The 19853-nt window shown below is 49.5% G+C and overlaps 10 protein-coding genes across 10 annotated transcripts; 4 read left to right on the top strand and 6 right to left on the bottom strand.

Annotated features, from left to right (window-relative positions):
* Positions 1–92: 92 nt before the first annotated feature.
* N7468_002334 (uncharacterized protein) lies at positions 93–2323 on the top strand (the record flags this gene model as incomplete). The annotated part of the gene is made up of 4 exons (XM_058471631.1): positions 93–404; positions 491–1070; positions 1126–2034; positions 2091–2323. The coding sequence occupies 4 exons, from the start codon at positions 93–95 to the stop codon at positions 2321–2323; spliced, it is 2034 nt and encodes a 677-aa protein (XP_058334772.1).
* A 2241-nt stretch (positions 2324–4564) lies between these two features.
* N7468_002335 (uncharacterized protein) lies at positions 4565–4774 on the top strand (the record flags this gene model as incomplete). The annotated part of the gene is made up of 1 exon (XM_058471632.1): positions 4565–4774. The coding sequence occupies one exon, from the start codon at positions 4565–4567 to the stop codon at positions 4772–4774; it is 210 nt and encodes a 69-aa protein (XP_058334773.1).
* Positions 4775–4796: 22 nt separating this feature from the next.
* N7468_002336 (CorA family magnesium transporter) lies at positions 4797–6454 on the bottom strand (the record flags this gene model as incomplete). Its single annotated transcript, XM_058471633.1, has 2 exons — positions 4797–4966; positions 5245–6454. The coding sequence occupies 2 exons, from the start codon at positions 6452–6454 to the stop codon at positions 4797–4799; spliced, it is 1380 nt and encodes a 459-aa protein (XP_058334774.1).
* A 357-nt stretch (positions 6455–6811) lies between these two features.
* Positions 6812–7180, bottom strand: N7468_002337 (uncharacterized protein; the record flags this gene model as incomplete). Its single annotated transcript, XM_058471634.1, has 1 exon — positions 6812–7180. The coding sequence occupies one exon, from the start codon at positions 7178–7180 to the stop codon at positions 6812–6814; it is 369 nt and encodes a 122-aa protein (XP_058334775.1).
* Positions 7181–7999: 819 nt separating this feature from the next.
* Positions 8000–8698, bottom strand: N7468_002338 (uncharacterized protein; the record flags this gene model as incomplete). Its single annotated transcript, XM_058471635.1, has 1 exon — positions 8000–8698. The coding sequence occupies one exon, from the start codon at positions 8696–8698 to the stop codon at positions 8000–8002; it is 699 nt and encodes a 232-aa protein (XP_058334776.1).
* Positions 8699–9161: 463 nt separating this feature from the next.
* On the bottom strand, positions 9162–9407 carry N7468_002339 (uncharacterized protein; the record flags this gene model as incomplete). The annotated part of the gene is made up of 1 exon (XM_058471636.1): positions 9162–9407. The coding sequence occupies one exon, from the start codon at positions 9405–9407 to the stop codon at positions 9162–9164; it is 246 nt and encodes an 81-aa protein (XP_058334777.1).
* Positions 9408–9552: 145 nt separating this feature from the next.
* On the top strand, positions 9553–11520 carry N7468_002340 (MDR family MFS transporter; the record flags this gene model as incomplete). The annotated part of the gene is made up of 4 exons (XM_058471637.1): positions 9553–9810; positions 9864–10243; positions 10307–10733; positions 10789–11520. The coding sequence occupies 4 exons, from the start codon at positions 9553–9555 to the stop codon at positions 11518–11520; spliced, it is 1797 nt and encodes a 598-aa protein (XP_058334778.1).
* Positions 11521–13007: 1487 nt separating this feature from the next.
* Positions 13008–14165, bottom strand: N7468_002341 (uncharacterized protein; the record flags this gene model as incomplete). The annotated part of the gene is made up of 3 exons (XM_058471638.1): positions 13008–13543; positions 13609–13911; positions 14138–14165. 3 exons carry the CDS (start codon positions 14163–14165, stop codon positions 13008–13010), a joined length of 867 nt encoding a protein of 288 aa, XP_058334779.1.
* A 2693-nt stretch (positions 14166–16858) lies between these two features.
* N7468_002342 (uncharacterized protein) lies at positions 16859–18502 on the top strand (the record flags this gene model as incomplete). The annotated part of the gene is made up of 3 exons (XM_058471639.1): positions 16859–17785; positions 17842–17967; positions 18026–18502. 3 exons carry the CDS (start codon positions 16859–16861, stop codon positions 18500–18502), a joined length of 1530 nt encoding a protein of 509 aa, XP_058334780.1.
* Positions 18503–18688: 186 nt separating this feature from the next.
* Positions 18689–19789, bottom strand: N7468_002343 (uncharacterized protein; the record flags this gene model as incomplete). The annotated part of the gene is made up of 1 exon (XM_058471640.1): positions 18689–19789. The coding sequence occupies one exon, from the start codon at positions 19787–19789 to the stop codon at positions 18689–18691; it is 1101 nt and encodes a 366-aa protein (XP_058334781.1).
* Positions 19790–19853: the final 64 nt, after the last annotated feature.

Raw genomic sequence — 19853 nt, forward strand, 5'->3', positions numbered from 1 at the left:
TGATAAGATCTCAAACATTTAAGTCCGCACAATTTCCCCAGCTCCCCCGCGTCTGGAATCCCAATTCATAATACCTGGATCGCTTCGCAACTATGGTGGTCTCCCCGCCTCACCCCTTCGACCCCATCACGCCCACTGAAATCCAGCTCGCCGTGCGCATCTTAGAGGCAACCTTCCCCGGAGTCTCTCTGCGATACAAGAGAATCGATGTCAATGAACCAATCAAGAAAGATGTCGTGCCATACATCGAAGCAGAAAGGCTGCGAAGGCCGCTCCCCGCCCCTCCAGCTCGTCTTCTATATACCCTCTTCCACCGTCTAGACACCGGCGCATTCTATAAGGCCATCCTGAACGCTGATAGTCGTACAATTGTCTATGCGAAGGAGCTCCCACGTGAAGTCCAGGTATGTCAAGAGAAAAACCCGCACCTGCCAATGCATTTTAGATCGCTGCTTGGTTATATGTGACTGACATGTCATGTTATTCGCAGGGACCTATTGATGTTGATGAAATTACGGAGATCGAGGAGATGTGCATGAAGCATCCTGCCGTGCTCGCAGAGATTGAAAAAATGCAATTGCCCCCGGGTGTCACTGTCTGCAATGACCCATGGATGTATGGCACGGACAGCGAAACCGAAACTCGAAGGCTTTTCCAGTGCTTCATGTATTTGGTTGAAGTTGACCACCCCCAGAACAACCATTACTCGCTGCCCTGCAAGTTTTCCCCAGTGTTCGATGGTCTCACGCACGAGCTCATCCGGATGGATTATCTCCCGGGTGGGGCGGATCACGCAAATACAGAAACACAACCTTGGAAGCCCGTGAAGACGATTCAGTACGCTCATGACATCCTTGATGAGCCCCTTCGGACCGACCTGAAGCCCTATATTGTCCAGCAACCAGAAGGCCCGTCCTTTACTTCAGATGGAAACTCAGTTTACTGGCAGAAATGGCGCTTCCGGGTTGGTTTCAATATTCGCGAGGGCCTGGTCCTTTATAACATCCTTTACGACAACCGTAACGTTTTCTACCGCCTATCTATTTCTGAGATGACGGTCCCCTATGGAGGTTGGTCTAGCTTTGTCTTCTCATGGATAGTATTTCTTTACTAACATATTCTCAGATCCTCGAGCCCCGTACCACCGAAAGCAAGCCTTTGATGTTGGTGATGCCGGCTTCGGTATGAATGCGAACCAGCTGTCTCTTGGATGTGATTGCTTGGGGCATATTAAGTACTTCGATGGCTATCGGAATGATTCCAAGGGGAACCCCGTCCAGCTGAAGAATGTGATTTGCATGCACGAACAGGATAATGGTTTGCAGCACAAGCATACCAACTATCGATCTGGCGCTGCTACCGTTGTGCGAAACCGCCAACTAGTCCTACAGATGATATGCACCGTGGCAAACTATGAGTATATCTTTGCTTATATTTTCGACCAGGCCGGCGGCATCGAGCTCGAAATCCGTGCGACGGGGATCCTCTCAACAGTTCCCTTTGATAATGAGAATGGCAAAACTGTTCCATGGGGTACTAACGTGGGCCCCGGAGTCATGGCGCCCTTCCATCAGCACATGTTCTCATTCCGAATCGATCCAGCAATCGATGGTTTCAAGAACACTGTGTACTATGAAGACAGTGTGCCTATGCCAGAAGATGAGAACAATCCCTGGCTCGTTGGCTACACTACCGAGTCTAACGTCATGAAGACATCTGGCTCGGCCAATACCAGCATTGATCGCCATCGTGTCTTCAAGATCCGCAACGATAATATCAATAACCCGATTACATATAAGCCGGTTTCCTACAAACTCCAGGCCGCGCCAAGCCAAATGTTACTGGTCAGCAAGAATGCGCTTGGTTATCGCAGAGCTGAATTCGCGACCAAGCCTATCTGGGTCACTAAATATCAGGATGACGAGCTTTACGCAGCTGGAGAATTCACCAACCAAAGCCGGCGGGCTGAAGGTGTAGAAACCTGGGTACGGCGAAAGGACAATGTCGAAAACGAAGATGTTGTCTTATGGCATAGTAAGTATCCCTCAAGACATCTTTTCTACTGCCATTTACTGACAGCTCTAGTACAGCTTTTGGCCTTACCCACAATCCTCGTATTGAAGATTTCCCAATCATGCCTATGGAGCGCGTTAGTGTGATGTTGAAGCCCGACGGCTTCTTCACCAAGAACCCTGCTTTAGATGTCCCGCAGTCGGCCCAGGCCTTTAACAAATCCACACTTCACGCCGAGGCGACTAGTTGCTGCGGACACACCGGCGGTGCAAGCGTCAGCAAGGCCAAACTATACAAAAGGTTGGACTAAGGGGCTTTTCGAGCATTTTATATACCCTTTTCGCTTTGGACCAACTGCACAACATGTAGAGCATGTGGAATGACTTGATGATTGGTACTTTATACCATTTTGATTCTACGTCTTCGAACTTGAATGCACCTCGATTTGTTTCACGCAATTTGAAAATATGTGCCCTTAATGGATATCTGAACCAATAGTATTGGAAAGGAAGTCCGTGAGCATTCGCGTGAGCCTCTTCCCTTAGACCTGGAACAGACCAGATGCATTTCTCAGTAGAATACTAGCTCGGACTAGTTTGGCAGTGACCTTGAAGGGAACAGGCCATTCGGATTTGCCTACGAGGATCGGGAGTTTTTAGCCTGCACAGCTACACTCCGTTCTTGAATGAATATCCGTGTATGGGTTGCTCCCTTTGGATATCTGGGTCTGATCCTGGGGAACTCTTGGTTCTCACGGCGGGCTGTTTTTGTTCTCGCACGATCAAATTGCTGACGAACTGCTGTGGCTAAAACGATCCTTACATCGTAGGGCTACAAAATTTCAGATGTCGTAAATCAGGGCATCTCAGCCCCCTGTACAACTGACCACGTTTTGAAACGGAACAAGATAACTCTTTGGCCCGCCAGCAATTTACGGTTCTTTGGCATCCAGTGTGTACAACCAAGATGGACCCGCGGACAGACAACATAGAGGAAGTATTATCGATACGTAATGCCGAGGCCGTGGCTTCGAGGATTCGCAGACTGCTGGTTTTAGTGTTGTATCTGTGATGCCCGATCATCACCCGAAATCGGTGACTTTGCTGATCGGTGCTTGGGCTTCTCAGCGGACTAGTTCAGAGCTTACATTACTTGGACAATCTACCATAAGCACATGGTTCTGCAGAAGTGCCAAGCATCGCTTATATAGGTGGCTTTAGTGGGGGTGTTGTTTATGTTCAAACCAGGCTCGGAGATGAAGCTGGATCAGGCGTCGAGCATTAGTTAGCGGGCGCCATGCATGAAGCTATGTGACCCTTGGACCCTTATTGACTAATTTGGTCTCCGTAAGATAAGCTTTGATTTCTCAGATGTTACCTCTGCTTTCTATGATTTCACTTTGACAAGCGACAGTGAACCGAACTCCAGTTAATCGATTGGAACTATTGATAGCGCACGCGAGAACGGCCAAGAGACTGCAGTCCTCACCTAAATCGGATATCAGTTGGTCAGACCCTTAAGATACAAGATACAAGATATATACGATTGAAAGTAAGCTCAGATAGAAATAGGTCCTTAAATGTCAAACATAGCCCAACGCTTCCGGATTTCGAGAGGCTTTGCAAATGGGCCAAAATACCCGACGATCCCTGACCATCCGAGCTCCCAATGCACGTCGGAAACACTCCGCAGCATATGAAGTCCATCATACCTTGTGGCGTCAACCCCTTGACCAGAGATTCAGGGATCATTGAGTCTTAGAGGTCATTGACGCCCCCTGGTCTCTAGAATCAAGGCCCAAAGCTTGGCCCAATTGACCTTCAAATTCACCCAGTGAGCCTAGGAGACTTGACCAATTTAAGTTGATTTCAGAAAAGGTTTAATTTGAGCTGTACTTTATTTGCTCAGTATAAAACAACTATTAGACCATGTGGAACAGAATTTTTGCTCACCAAATGATTTACCGTGGAAATCTATGCCAGTATCCACAATCTGGGTATGTGAACTTCTTTCCTTCACGTCAGCCCTGGCTTGTGGCTTGCAGGAGTTTTCGGGGCTGTAAGCTATTAGTACTACTTGACATTTACTATGCCGGCGGTCCTGATTTCCTATTGGTACGTTATTACTACTAACTTGGATTATTGACCCGCATGTGCAAGAGAGAACAGGGTTACAGAACTTTCATGGATGACTGTCTGCAGTGAGCTACTCGGGACAAGGGAGGCCCTAAATGCTCCATTTCACGAGGGAGTATGCGCTCCTCTCGTCGCAGAATGGTCGGCTCGGTAAAATTCCCCTTTGCCTCTTTGCCTGGAGAAAGGCTCGGACTCGATCCTAGTATGATGCTCCTTGGCAAGGAAAGATGTCGGATGAAATGGAGAAGACAGTACTTTTCGTGAATTTCCGACCCACCCGCCTTGCCTCGACCAAAGATGCCCTGAGCGGGATGATGGAAAGACTATAAATAAGGGCTCTGGGTCTCTGTAAAGCCCTCGTCCTCCATCATACTTCAGATACTCGCGAAACTTAACGCCCATCAACAACTCCCAAAATGAAGATCCAGTTCCTGCTGAGTGCCTTCACCATTGCGCGCACGGCAACGGCATTTTATGGCCAAATGGCTGCTTCCGACTACATTCTGAATGAGGGCGGTGTCTCCCAGGACATTTACTTGACTGATTACAACACCGGATCTACCTACATGGCAATTCTCTATGGAGGCTTTAATGCTTGCACTTCTACCGAGTGCTCCGTTGGGTAAGCAGACTACGACTACCCTGAATTTAACCAAAGGAGCTAAGTTGTTGGTCCAATGTAGCTTCGTGGAGACAAGTCCTGGTGGATATAACTTCGGAGCAAAGCTCTGGCGTACGAGTGACGGATGCCACAATATTGATTTCGAGGGCGCTTTGAGCGCTGGCCACGGCTACTGCTGTGGCTCTCTTCCTTGTGACTTCAGCGCGTAGCTGCTATAGTCACACCGCGGCCACATCTGCCCTCTCGAAGAGCCCAGTATCAGTTTACCTCGTTTATTGAATCTTGCGTTGGACGGCCCGGGTGCAATTGTGGATTCCAGTGTTTGGCGATCATGAGGTATAGCACCTAGCTGTTCTCGCGCATTCGGTTTGCTGTCCCTGTAGTGCCTGATTTCTCCAAGCTCGCGATATGTTAAGCACGTTTATACCAAATCTCATAAAGTCATGCTTCTCATTTTCTTCAGCCTTCGCATACCCAGCCTGGACATGACAAAAGTTGCGACCACACAGCCAGATGCTAGTAAAGCGAATGCCATCGAGCTTTCTTCCATGTAGTTGACCACATTCATGCCCAGAAGACCGGCGATAAATGTGGACACGGCAAATCCGAGCATCCAAATTTCCAACTGGGCCTCAAAGACCATGATCTGATTTCGGCGCACATCTAGGGTTGACTTGATTGCTCCTGCTGTGCGTCTCACTTCGCCAGCTAAAGCGTTGGCGGACTCTGCGATCGCATCCGCATTTTTATAATATGCCTCCAATAAGTATTCAACTTCTTGGTGGTCTTGTATAGCATGAGGCTTTCCTGCCAGGTTGTCTGACAGATACATAGTGGCCATATCGTCATCATTACTAAGGAGTTCTTGCATCGCCGATCGCACGCCACGCGCTCGTTGCTCGATGGCGACTAATGTATTCCCATTCTCCAGCAATGCTCGGAGCGCAGTGAAAACAAAGTCTTCGTTTCTTGATTCGCGGAGGTTCTTCTTGACATCCTCCTTGAGAATCAGGTGCTCCGCTTCCAGAACGGCTGTAACAGATGCTAAAGCCGCGTCGACAACACGCAGTTCATACGGAAGGCTTGTGGGCCCCGAAACAGGCGCCGATGAAATGCGATTCTGGAGATCGTGCTCAAAAATATCTTGGAGTTTCACTCCTCCGTTTTCAGAGTCAAGTAAGAAGAGAACCACTTGATCGGGCTGGATAATTAGCCGCAGGGTGAAGATACTCATAAAGATCGCCGAGGGTCGCACGAGGATATGCGGAATCCCTTCGGAGACAAGGTCAAGATTGCGCAGGTCTCGCGCGTTCAGTCCAAATCGACTCGCCACGTCGGCTTTGGTAAGTCGAGTTTCCGCGGACTGGACGGAGCCGTCGGCCTTGAAGATCGCGCAGCGTAGCTCGGTCGCTTCATTCATGCGACTGCGGGCAAGCGCAATGGATTGCCTGAAAACTTCCTGCTTAAAAGCATTCTGGGATTCGATGTCCACGGATGGGAGGTCGGAAGTGCCATGTTTCTGGTGATTTATGACGGTAGTATTATGTCTGACCAACATGGGAGTAATTCCGTGGCTTATGCCAGGGCGTCGGCATCGAAATTGCGACGCCAAGAATGGCGATTGAGTCACATGGCTTGTTTTTTGCATAGAAGAGCAGAATCTCGCGATGAAACGCTCTCGCATCGCTAATGTATGTGCCATTCTCACGGCGTTGGTCTCCTATGCGCGTCAACCGGGGGGAACGGAAAGAAGGAGCCGAGCTAGCACTATGGATGCACGTGATATCCAGTGCGATCTATACTCCAGGACATCTCCTGTAGGGCATCTATTTTCGTCAATTATCCGATGAACTACTGAGACTAGTTATACATCTTCCTCGAAACTTCTACGTTCCCTGGGCATAGTCAATTGTTAGTTAGCCAGGGTACGGGCTATGATGTCATGCATTGCGCTCAGGTTTTATTCTCCATATTGTAGACCCGAGGTTGCGATCTCATGGGGCATAAGACTCAATTTTAGATAGAATATTTGAATGGCCTCTCACATAAGATCCTCTCCATTTAGTCCAAATAGCTCCAACGCGGATGGTTGTCCATTATCCCAGGTCCCGAAAAGCGCTGACATATCTTGGGCCTCTGGATAGGTAAGATAATCCATCATATCAAGGCCTAATTGATCTTGCGACGGGTTCGGACGATCAGCCTTAGCCCTTCGACAGTCATCCGGCAGCTGTAGGGTGTCTTCCTGTTTGTTGTATTCACCGACACAAGATTTCTGGGCTTCCACCAAGCCGCGCGCCACTCTGGCAAAGTTGGCACCAATACCGTATAGACGATCCGATGCTCGCGATACGGTCCGAGCGCAATGAAAAGTAGCAACTACGTCATCAAGAAGTTTGACATCTTCCATGCTTGTTGCGGCGATAGCATGAAGGAATATCACGATAAATGGAGTGAACGAAGCGTAGAGGAGAATCCTACCAAACACAATTTAGCTGATGTATTTCAAGTCACGCCCTGGTAGACGACCTACCAATTAGCATACTCTGCGAGGGTATACAAGGATTCTTCATTCGAAAAGCTGGGGAAAGCTTTTAGATGCGTCTGAAGGCTCAAGCGAGCAGCTTCGAAGCATTGCGAGCCAATCTCGCTTCCTTTGCTCAAAGATGAAGGAGCTCGTAGCAGATTTGCGAGAGTTGAATAATGCAAAATATCTCGAGTCTGTTTACTAAGAGCAAAAAAATCAGGGTATTCAACTTTTGACGAGTCGATCTGTACATCGGCAGTAAGCTACCATTGCCGTTCTTTTCTTCCATCTGTAGGATTATAGGATCTCCACTTACTTCTTCACTGCGCTTCTGGCATTCCTCCATGGCAACCGTCAACTCCTTCACGGCCCTCGTCCGTTCTGCTTCTGATGCTTTCAAAGCCGAAGCGGAGTATAGCCTATTGTAAATCTGACCTTCAACTTTGGCAAGTTTGATCATATAATCGAATGACTCATCCCAGGCCCGAAGTGCAGGGTTTGAAGATACGGCCGGTATCTTTACGTCAGTATCAAAATCCTGTATATAGGAAGCACGTCCTAAAAGGAGTGACATGGTCTTGTCGAAGACATAAAGGGTCCAAAATAACCGACGCTTGTTTTCTGAGTTGGCATCGTTCTCTTTTTTGTACGTTGATTCGCGATGATAGCCTAGCATCTGACAATGCCGGGCGGCGTTTGATACTAGATGACAGGAGACCAAGGGCTTCGCTTCGTCTCGGGCTTTAATGAGCTTGAATAGGAGTTAGCATAAGCTTCGGCAATAGATGGAGCCAGGTACGAGAAGCCACCCACACCCATGGTCAAGGCGATGATATTCTCAAAGCTGGGAATATTTAGAACGTCGTAGTTCTCTATCGCTGCTTCAAAGTTTTGTTTGCATTTGTCCATATAGGTTTTGAGGTCATATCTCTTGGATAGGTCGTCCTTCCACATTACAGACTCTTTCATGAGGAAAAATAAACACCCGTGCATTGCAGCCACAGTGCCAGAGGACACCGGCCGCATTGGGAAGTAAACTCTTTGGCAGAGTCGTTCGACAAGATGGATATCATTCACGGGATATAATGTAAGAAAGAGGGACTTGCGGTCTGGATCTTGGGTCCATGAGTTGAAAGGAGCTTGAGAACAAATGATCAACCACGACAACCTACCTTGATACCATCGAAGTATTGCCACCACTAATTCAGCTGGTAATGGGAGTTGCATCGGTGCAGACTGGTGAGATAAATCCTCGCCGGAGCGGTGATTCTGCGACGCAGGTTGCAAAAGACTCTTGAGTGAATGGATGGTTGCATGGATATTAGATAAATTTGCGTCTGGCCCTGAGTCATTTGAGTTGGCTAGAGTCTCAGCTGTCTCTCTTGCTTGTGCAGACTGCATCGAGAAAGATGAATCTCCTTCATAAAGAGTGACAGGCATGTTTGAAACGGGTACGACTCTAGGCGTATCTCTATTGTCTTCCACAACGGGGGGAGAGCCAGAGGAGCTACTCGGGCCATCTTTATCTTTAAGCTCCGTTAGCTGAGCTTCGATGGACCGAAGTCGATTCTCCAAAGCCAACATAGTCTGCTCCCTATATAAAGAAGTAAGCTTCCGATTTGGCGCCGAGTTCTCAGGCAATAAAATACAGCTGAGGTTTCTGCTCCTGCTTCAGCCGTTTCTCAGGGCCGGGATCAGCTTTTTGGCAAGCAATGCCCGATGATTGGCAATTTGAACATGGCATAGACCGGTCGCAGCGGATCTGGTTCGAGCTTATTAACATTAAAGTTCCATCCAGATTCACGGTCCAAACAAACGTGTCAAACCTTTCGTATCTTACATCCCTCGCACTGGAAGTAAAGCGTTAGTTTGCCACGTGCATACTTGGGAGATGACGGCCCTTGCGCAATGCGGATGGTATCAGGACATACTGCTCTTGGTAGGGCCGAAAGACGCTGCCGCTTGTTTTGAATCGTTTCCATGTGATCCGAGTCCGCCATGGTGTATCTGGTAGAGTCGAAAGAGGAGCGCACGATCCTGACGGACGATCGGGTCCACGGGCGCGCGGATTCCGCGCGCCCGAGCCAACTCTCACAAGCCCCCCCTTCATGTGGAACGCTTTGGACGAATCATAACCTGGATTGTGGATTAAAGAAAAGAGTATATAACTATGGAGACAGAAGCTTGTTTATCAAAACATATCGATGCGATCTCTCTCAAAGCCTTTCTAAACGGAAGGTTGCGGGCCACACTCTATGCTGGAAAGATCCTCAAAAGTAGCGATCAAGGAATCGGATAAGTCCTCTCCTGATCTGGATGCAAAGGCACCAGCCCATGAGGCTCAAGGCACCATCACAGATGACAAGTCATCACCGTCAACACAGGCAGCCGATATGCATTCTTCACAAGAGAAATTGACAAAAAAATATACTCCGACCGAGGAGAAGTTATCGATCTGGAAACTAGTGCCCATCACAGTGGCTCTCTGTGCGACTTTGTTCTGTATGTCCTTGGTGAGTCGTGCGTGGGCACCTCGTCTAACCCATCGACTAATTTTCTTCTCTAGGATCAAACTATATTGGCAACCGCAATCCCTAAGATCACCACCCAGTTCAGCTCTCTAGATGACGTTGCCTGGTATGGGAGCTCGTACCTTCTCGCCACGTGCGCTGTGCAGTTGATGTTTGGAAAGCTATACACCTTCTATCCCTCCAAATGGGTCTTCCTTTGCGCTCTTCTCATCTTTGAGGTTGGATCAGTGGTCTGTGGTGCAGCGCCCACTTCGGATGCTTTGATCGTCGGACGATGTGTTGCTGGTCTTGGGGCCGCTGGTCTTTTCTCGGGGGCTCTCATTATTGTCAATACCACGGTTCCTCTGCGAGTCCGTCCTATATACATTGGGTTGGTCTCTAGTATGCATGCAGTTGCAAGCGTGGCTGGTCCAATGTATGTTGTCAATTTCCATCTCACTCTGCGTTATCTGTAAGGTACTAATCCTTTGTTCTACAGCATGGGCGGCGCGTTTACTGACCATGTCACATGGCGTTGGTGCTTCTATATCAACCTCCCATTCGGTGGCCTGGCCGTAATTTGTGTCCTTCTTTTCCTGCCATCAAACACGGTGGCTTTGAGGGATCTCCCATGGAGAGAAAAAGTTAAACAGCTTGATCTGCCTGGGTTCGTTCTTCTGGCTCCATCGATTATCTGCTTGATCCTTGCATTGCAATGGGGTGGCACTTCTTATCCATGGAGAAGTGGTCGTATTATTGCCCTTTTTGTTGTATTTGGACTATTGTTCATCGGCTTCTGGGCGGTTCAGGTATGGCAGGAAGATCTCGCTACCATCCCCATTCGGATCATCAAGAACAGAAACGTCTGGGGCGGAATATTTTACGGAACGATGATCTCTGCCTCCTTGTTTGTGTTTACATTCTACGTATGTTTCTCAATTCCATTTACTCATATGTCATCGAACGACTAACAGACCTCAGATTCCTATCTGGTTCCAAGCTATCAAGGGCGATTCAGCTACCCAGTCCGGTATCGACAACCTGCCTATGTTGATTGGACTCGTGGTTTTTGCTATCATCGGAGGCGTCCTTGCTTCTACTACCGGATACTACACACCATTCCTTATTCTCTCTGCAATCATCACATCCGTCGGGGCCGGAATGCTCACCACTCTGGAGGTAGACTCAGGGATCGGTGTCTGGTTTGGCTATCAGGTCCTTCTTGTCGCTGGAGCAGGTATCGGTGCTCAGAACATGCTGCTTATTTCCTCCGTAGCTGTGGAGAAGGTTGATATGCCCATCACAACCTCGGTTTTGACCTTCACTCAGGTATTGTCTGCAGCAATCTTCCTTCCAATCGGTCAGAGCGTTTTCCAGAATCGACTTGTTGTCGAGTTGAGCTCAAGGATATCAGCCTCCGATGCAGCCATCGTTGTGAACGCTGGCGCAACTGGATTTCAAAAGAGTCTATCATCGAAGGTGCTCCCACTCGCTCTGGAGGGCTACAATAAAGCGATTACCGAGACCTTTTACGTTGGCGTTGCCTGCGGCGCCCTTTCCATCGTGGGCACTCTCGTTCTAGAATGGCTTTCTATCAAAGATGTGAAAAATGACCATGATAAGAAAGACGAAGAGAAGGGTATTGAAGACGGAAACACCAGGGCGGATGCCGAAGGCGACCGACCCCAACCCGCAGATGCCACGCAGACCTGATTTCTGGCACAAGTGACTCAAATTCTATTCCTGTTATGCAATATGATTACAGAGTCCCTAGAAAGCGTCCTTTCATTCAATAGCAGATCTCATTCTCTCTCATCAGTCAATCGAAAAATTCCTAGGGTTGATTGGTATAACCAGATGCCTATCGGCTACGTGTCTATCCTCTTTCTCTCCGAGCCTTGTGGGAGTCGTACATACTCGGTATAGCGGAGTGCCCTTGATTCGGAAATTTCCAATTCTACGCATACAAGTGAGACATGCATACGCCCGTGCGGTCGGACCGGGGTATGGACACTCAATTGAACGGGCCCAAGAAGATGCAGACTAATTTTTAGGGCCTGTTTAACTTGTCTACATGATTCATAAATGAAATATGTATTCTATAGAATATACCAAGTTACAATTCTATATAATAACACTAGGGAATCCTCATTCAGGCCACTCCGAAAGTAGATTATGCCATGCTATCCAGGGAGGAAGGTCTCCACTGGATGTTGCCCAAAACGCTTCTCCGGCGCAAAATATAAGGGACCACGACATGCAATGTTATAAACGCCAGACAGTAATAGAGCATTTCCCTCCAACAAGGTATAATGTTTGATGGAACTTTGTCAAGGAACTCAATAACAGGATTGATCTCTTTGTGATACCTGGCCTTGGGAGTTATCAAAAGCTCGGAATGACCCGTATCGGAGCCAGGTGGATTGTTATACGATAGCTCTCAAATATGGAGATATTATCAATGGGATTAACAGGAGCCAACGCAACTTCGCCGTTAGACGGGACGCTGTGTAATGAATCTTCCCAAAATCACCGTTGGTTGGATAGCATCTCGATTGCCCCGAAAAGAGTCGTGTTGGTGTGCTACGGAGTCGCTCTGGGTGAGCAGGAAGAAAAGCGCTTCCTTGGGGATGTATATGATCGACATGGGAGAAGATGCAGTTTATTTGAAAGTTTCATGTAGTAAATTTAAGAACGGGGTTCCATTCCCCGGACTCGTCACTATTCATAGTACGAGGGAGACCGTCACTCGCTTGAACTCGGCAATTTCGAGGTTCGTAAGCCCAGAGCACGGGATTTCCATGGCCCCGTGGATTTTTAAAGCTTTCAGCCCTAGAATATTAACTAAGTATTCAGGAAATGATCTTCCTGTCCAAAAGAGTTTGAAATCAGCATGCACAGCAGCCTGAGACAGGACTTAAAGAGGCTGGAACACCTATGAAGCTTTCGAGCCCCAATCTCTTATACCAGCCACAAAGCCAATGCATAATCAGGACCTCGAATCTTAGTCTATGCTTGGCACTTCAAAGAGCAGCAGACCACGTGTTGAGGTTTTGAACAGGTTCTCAATATCTGCAACACGGAAGAGGAGAGACTAGTCGCCATTGTTTAACTAGGCATCCTAGCATACTTGAAGAGATTGCCATATGTCGGTCTCAATGTCGCAGGAACACCATCACTCCAATTTTTCAATGCTGATACTACCTCCTGTAATTTTTTTCAAGCTTTCCCTCAAGCTCAGAACACTTCTCTTCAAGGGCGGAATTCTCTGACTCCAAATCGTCAATTCTACGACCAAGTTTGTGCAACACATCCAGGGAAAAGTCACCTCCCTGTAGGACAAGCATATCGAGATGCTCACTCAAGAGGGTAGATAACTCCAGCGCAACAAATTGCGACAACAGTTTTCTGGCGGGGATTTGGGCATCGCTAGGCGTTATGTGATAGACAAGCTGAATGGCCTCTGCTAGGGCAGGCGATAGGCCGATCTCCAGTTGTTGTAGAATGCAGAGAGTTTGTGCAAGGCGATGCAAAGCAAAATCTTCCAGGTCCGACATGAGGTACTTGTGGGCAAAAGAGAAGATCTTGGCATGAGCCAAAGCCTCAGTGGCAAGAAGTTGGCCATCCTCATCCCCCACCTCGGGTATCGCGCTCGAATTGAGATCGAACATGTCTTCTATTGGAGTCAAGGCTCGCGCATCAACACCATCTGATTCTGCAGTGTGACTTTCGTTTTCTGTTTGGTCTGCATCGTATAGAAATTAGCTACTAACTTAGCGCTAAGCTCGAAGCTATTCTTACCATTGGTATACTCCCCCTCAGGAAGGTCTGATCCGGTGGATTGCGAATCATCGACGCCGGCTTCGGCTTCACTAACTTTGTCAAGCTCCGGGGTAACTTGAGGAAGGGAGTAGTCTCTAGTATAGAGATAGCTCAAAGCACATTCAACCGTCTCTTCTTCGTATTCAGTCAAGTCAATCGTATCATCTCCTGCCCCCTTCCAAGAATCAAGAATTTGCGGGCATAGTGCAGATGAGGCAAATACTCCGGGATGAACGTAGTAACATTTATCTTCTTTACCAACTTTCAATCTTGTAGGCGGCTCTGTAAATAGGTGTCTGGACGGGCATTAGTTGGAGATGCGGCAGCGAACATTAGCAGTACTTGCCCAGGGCTTGAATACGTTGCTGAAGACATATTATGCACTTAATAGAAATTCGTTGCGGCGATAGGGAAGCCGTAAAACTGAGGAAGGGGGAGGGGGGAAATGGAAGGTTTTGGGGGGGAGGGGGAAAGATACTTTCATCACATCAAAACGTGCCAATCGGACTTAGCATCTTTAGATGCAGCCAGATCATGCAGCGGGCTGGCCGCTAAGGCAAGCGCTTCTTTGGATTCGGCCACGTGTACCAGGTTGACTCGAGTTGCATAAATGTCACAATTCGTGTTGGCTTTCACGTATTATATCGCACAGGAGAAGGAGAAGAAGAAAAGATGTCCCAGCAGATCAGGAAGTTCCTTAGAGCAAGATGGCCCTCAGGTGCTGTATTCTTTCTACTTGCGAAGGAACCCACTAGGGGAACTGGCAGAATTTTTTTTAATGATCCCATCTCTTTGAATTGAAAATCGAAAACCCTCTTCGTCCACCTAAACCGTTTATTCTCTGTGCTCCAAATGCAACGCGGCACCCGGGGCGGGGTCGTGCTGTTAACGCGTAATCCACGGCCAAAGGTCCAGGGGTGTCCAGTGGCTTATCACAGTCAACCTGATCACCCCACCGGAAATCACGTTTTCTTCCCTACCTAGTTGGGCTGTCAGTGACGCAAAGTAGAGCCAAGTTTAGTGAGCAATTCACAGCCTCCATAATACTTATATTTCTAAATATTATTGTACGGGCCTCCCAAGGTGAGAGCTACCTGGTTATATACTGTGTAGACACTGTTGAGGCCCTGATAGCGTGCAACACACATTATCCAGGCAGCAGAGAGCTCCGATGTGGAAGGGACCTAGATCCTTCGCATAGCTGGAAAACCCACTTGCACTTAGCACAGTACTATCATCTATCAGCTGTTGGAAACTAAATGATGACTGAACACGGAGGGTGAATCTCCAAGTTACGGGAGTCGGAGTACTGGAGTACTGCTTTTCTCAAGAGTTCTCTATCTTGTCAAACCTGAAATTTATTGATAAGTAGGTAATCACCACGAGTGTTGCTAATTGAAGCCTGTGTGGGGCATGCCACATGCAAGTCTTTGGGTCATTCAAACTCGCAGTCAGACTTGAACATGAACACTGCTTAAAGTACGATGGGAATAGTGGAGAGTGTCCTTGATTCGGAAATTTTCAATTTTAAGTTTCGAATGGAGTTCTTGGAACCAGAAGAGTAACGTCCCGGGAGTTTTATGAGTATTTTGCTTTTCGATCTATAGCTGGCAGTATCAATGACCTCGGTGATGAATTCTGCAACATGAAGTCCGAGGTTTCTTGCGAGGTTCCCTTTTGAGAAGATGCATACCGATACTAACAGGCACCACTATTCGGCACAATCAGTGAGGCAATATCATGATCAAGGTATGAGTATGTCGAAGACAAACACAATCTTGAGTTGGAATGTCCCGCCTTAGCCCATTGCATGCCTCCTGCAAGTTCTAGAAGGTATATAGTAGTCGCCCACGTGCTGTATTCGCAATGTTCTGGGTCGGCCCCAGGCAAACCACGTCTAGCCCTCTGGATGCCCATGCCAAGCCATATGACATGGCCGGTGGAGTGGAGCAAGAGCAGTACTGGTATGTGATCAGTACGAGACACCGACCTGCTAGTCAAGCTCAGTTCTGAAAGCCTCCCTGCCGTCACGGTCCAGAGAAGGAATGTAGTCTCTCCCACGCGAGGACTACGCGCCATGCATGGAGAAGGGATCATTGCTTATCCGTTGACTGTCAACGGCGGAACGATACACGTGACTCCAGGTTAGCAGTGGTCCCGTGCGTGAACGAACCCTGGGGACACTGGGAACTTCCCAGCAATCCTGCTGGGGAACGCTGATCTCCTTTGGCTCGCCCAGCGGGAACATGAGCGGTGCAACACGGGGGCCCGGCAATGAGGCAATACTGAGGACGTCACTAGTCCAACTACTCGTATCCGCATTTTGTTCTATGATCTGGGTCCGAGACCTGTTGTAGAGAAGAATCTTGGGCCTAAGGGATGTGCCATTGAGCTTGTCCACTGAGCCATGCGGGACATTTTATGTGACGACAGAGCTGGAGCTGAGAGCAGTTTAGCGTATGGAGTAGTTCCCACCAGAATCTCACACCGTGCCATCATGAGTTGAGTCCCCTATCTCACTCCCCCCTGGTAGGTGTAGACTATAGGAACGGTCGGTAAGCTGTGGTATCTTGATATCAGCATGCCTCCATATAGCAAGACCCAGCGCACCAAGAGACGCCCCATTCCATTGAAACATCGTGGGAACCAAATTTGGCGCAGGGCACCCCTTGGCCACATGCAAGAATGCGCGGAGACTCATTTTCCGAGCGGGGCCCCGTAACGATTTTTCTCTCCGGGTTCGCCAAGCCCTGATCCCTGCATGCCAACATGCCAACATGCCAACATGCCATCCCGGCTAAAGCTCGGATGAATGGACATGCCTCTCAGTCCTTGCCTCGACAATCATCAGATTCATTGTCGTCGGATGCACTGTCCAGGTAAAAGCCATGCACGTATTTCAAGTCCTCGTTCCTCCCAGGAAGAACCCGACTTTCCAACACGGGCCGACGAGCGAATCAACAAGCGACAACCGGGAAGCCCGACCGCAACGCGCCGTCGGAGCCAATCCTTGCCGAAGACTGCCAGAGAAAGTGGAAGTTGCCCGGATTTGGGACCTGTTTTGACAAATCGGCTCCAGATTCTCCACTGGAGTCCCCGCATCGTGCCCTTTGCGCGTGGGGGTTACACGGGGTCAACATCGGAAAACGTGGGGGATCCTTGCTACCGCATTTAAAGAGATTTCCCCCGCGCTTCCCCCGTATTTTCTGTGAGAAGTCGGTTCTTCATGATGGCCCCAGATACCATGCACGACCCGATCGAGGTCGAGGCGGCGAAGCAGACCGCTGAGACCGTGGAACATGTGGCTCAGCCCAATCAGACTCCGTTGCCTTACATCGACCCGACTCGTCGAGCAGCCGTGGAGAAGAAGCTCAAGCGCAAGCTGGATGCACGATGCAGCGTGTTTGTCTTGATTTACATCATGAACTATCTGGACCGAAACAATATCTCGGCCGCCCGCTTGAAGGGTCTGCAGTCAGACCTGAACATGACCTACAACCAATACTCGACCTGTCTGAGCATTCTCTACGTCGGGTACATCCTGATGCAAGTCCCCTCCAACATGTTGATCAACCGCATCTCGCGGCCGTCGATCTACATTGCCATTTCCATGACTCTTTGGGGTCTGATCTCCACATGCTCCGGCAATGCGAAGACCTTCGGCGACATGGTTGCGATTCGTTTCCTGCTTGGTTTCGTCGAGGCTGCTTTCCTTCCGGGCGCCTTGCTAATTCTGTCCAAGTGGTACACGCGAAAGGAGCTGACCACCCGGAACGCAATTCTTTTCTGCGGTAACCTCATCTCGAATGCTTTCTCCTCCCTGGTTGCGGCCGGGGTCCTATCCAACATGGAAGGAACCTTGGGCCATGCGGCTTGGCGCTGGCTCTTCTGGATCGAAGGATCGGTCACGATCACGATCGCCATTGCTGCCGGCTTCATCCTGCCCGATCTCCCCACCAACTCGCGTGGTTTCACCGAGGAGGAGCTCCTGGTGGCCCAGCTCCGTATGATCGAAGATGTTGGCGAGGCGGACACCGACGACGAGCACCAGAGTCCCTTCGCGGGTCTGATCATGTCTCTCAAGGATTTCAAGATCTACATCATGATGATCTCCTTCACGGCCTACGTGCTTGGCCTGTCTTTCAACGCTTTCTTCGTGAGTTTCAACCATGCTATCCTTCATCATATAACTGTTACTCACCACTGCCATAGCCCACTCTGACTGGAACCCTCGGCTTCGGCTACGTCCCCACCCTCCTCATGAGTGCCCCTCCATGGGTGTTCGCCTGCCTGTTCTCCCTAGTCAACGCCTGGCACGCCGACCGAACACAAGAGAAGGTCAGTACCAACCCCCCCTCTCCATCCACACAAGAACCCAAACTGACGCAATCCCCAGATCTGGCACATTTATGGCCCAATTGCCATGGGTCTCGTGGGCTTCATCATCTGCATGTCCACCCTGAACGTAGCCGCCCGCTACGTCGCCCTCTTCCTCCAGGCCGGCTCCTACGCCGGCTTCATCGTCTTCTACTCCTGGATCAGCAGTTCCTTCCCCCGACCCCCCGCCAAGCGAGCCGTCGCCCTTGCTCTGATCAACGCGTTCAGTCAGCTGGGTAACGTCGCGGGCTCGTATGTGTGGGATCTATCCGATAACGGATACCGCAAGAGCTATGGGATTGTGACTGCCATGTACGGTGTCACGATTGTCGGGTTCTGGATCTTCCGGATGATCCTGGTCAACCTGAACAAGAAGCTTGCGGCGAATGAAGACGAATGGGATGCTGGACACCCCGGCCAGGCTGGCGATGATATGATCATGGAGAATGCGGATGAGTCGTTGCGCATGCGCAAGGGCTTCAGATACCTTGTTTAGACAGCCTGCGGACGGTTCTCGCTGTTTTATGTTTCGTGATGAATGAATGCTAGGCCTGGGTCTTGGAGGCTCTGGGTAACGTCAATGAGAATGAAATTGGGTCCATGATCAATTACCCTTCTCTCCTCCCGTATGAAAGTATTCCAATGTTACCCTAGCACACCCATATACCACCGGTAAATTTTCCTATGATACAGGCACCGCCCCACTCTTCTCAACCCAGTGCTGAATCTTATCCGGCCCCGCAATAAACCTCCACAGCATATGCACAAACCCATCAAACTCCGCAGCAGGGTACTCAGACAAGTAGTGTCCCGGCTGCATAGACGGCACCAGCAAAGGCGTGTCCGCCCGAGACAAGTTCACCCACTTGATAGCCGAGTCAGCCTCCCACAGTCCCCGGCGCGCCGTCACCATGACCGCCCCCGAACAGTCAGACCACCCGTGCACCATAAGCTGGTAGAGATTCAGCACTGTATCGACGACCACTTGTGTGCGCCGAATACTCTCCGTCAGTATCCACAGCCGCCACAGCTTCGTGGCGGCATTGTATTCGCGGTCGAACGGGCTCGTCCAACCAAACGGGTCTGTATTCAGGTCAAGGTCTTCTTGCTGGTGTATTTTAGCTACTTCGCACATCCATGTCACCCACTGCCGTAGTGTGGAGATCTGTCTCTCGGCGGAGGCGCGGTGGAGGATGGAGCCGTCGAATAAGCGGATTAATTGGTAGAAGAATAGAGCTTGGACGCAGGCGAGATGCAGTTGCAGTCCTTTTGATCCGCGTTCTGTGGGCAGGCCTTGCTGGATGAGGGTGGTGGCGCGCTCGTCGGCGATCTGGAGGATCGTGGGTGTCATGGCTGCGGTTCGGCTATTGTACGATGCAACCGTTGTATATGCATCTTGGAGACATCTCGGCATGCCAGATTCATAGAGACGGCGATGGATAATGCTACTGTGGCCGTTTTGGATCCATGAGTCGAGCATATTGCGGACGTCGTTGAGGAACGGTTCTAAGGAGGCGAATGTCTTGCAGGCTGGATCTTCGTTTTTGTGTTGCTTGATCCAGGTCTGATCTTCGAGGAACCAGGGCTTTGAATGCAAGAGGGAGAGCGATCTACTTTGCGGCGTAATAGCTGCATGTGGAATCTCGGATATTGGGGCGGACAGTGGTGGGATGTACGGTATGAGTCCATCTGATAAGGAAACATGGAGATCTGTGTCCGTCACCTGCCAGCCTGGGAATTCAAGGTCTTCCCCCATGGCTTCTGGTGGGGAGAGTTGAAGCATCGACGACTCTCTCGGCGCTTGATTCTCGTGTTGGCGGTCTCGCCGCCTCTTTGGTTGAGGCCAT

This window comes from Penicillium chermesinum, assembly GCF_028974085.1.
Source record: "Penicillium chermesinum strain IBT 19713 chromosome Unknown utg000002l:1.0-5270490.0:1.0-5274688.0, whole genome shotgun sequence".
NCBI lineage: Eukaryota > Fungi > Ascomycota > Eurotiomycetes > Eurotiales > Aspergillaceae > Penicillium > Penicillium chermesinum.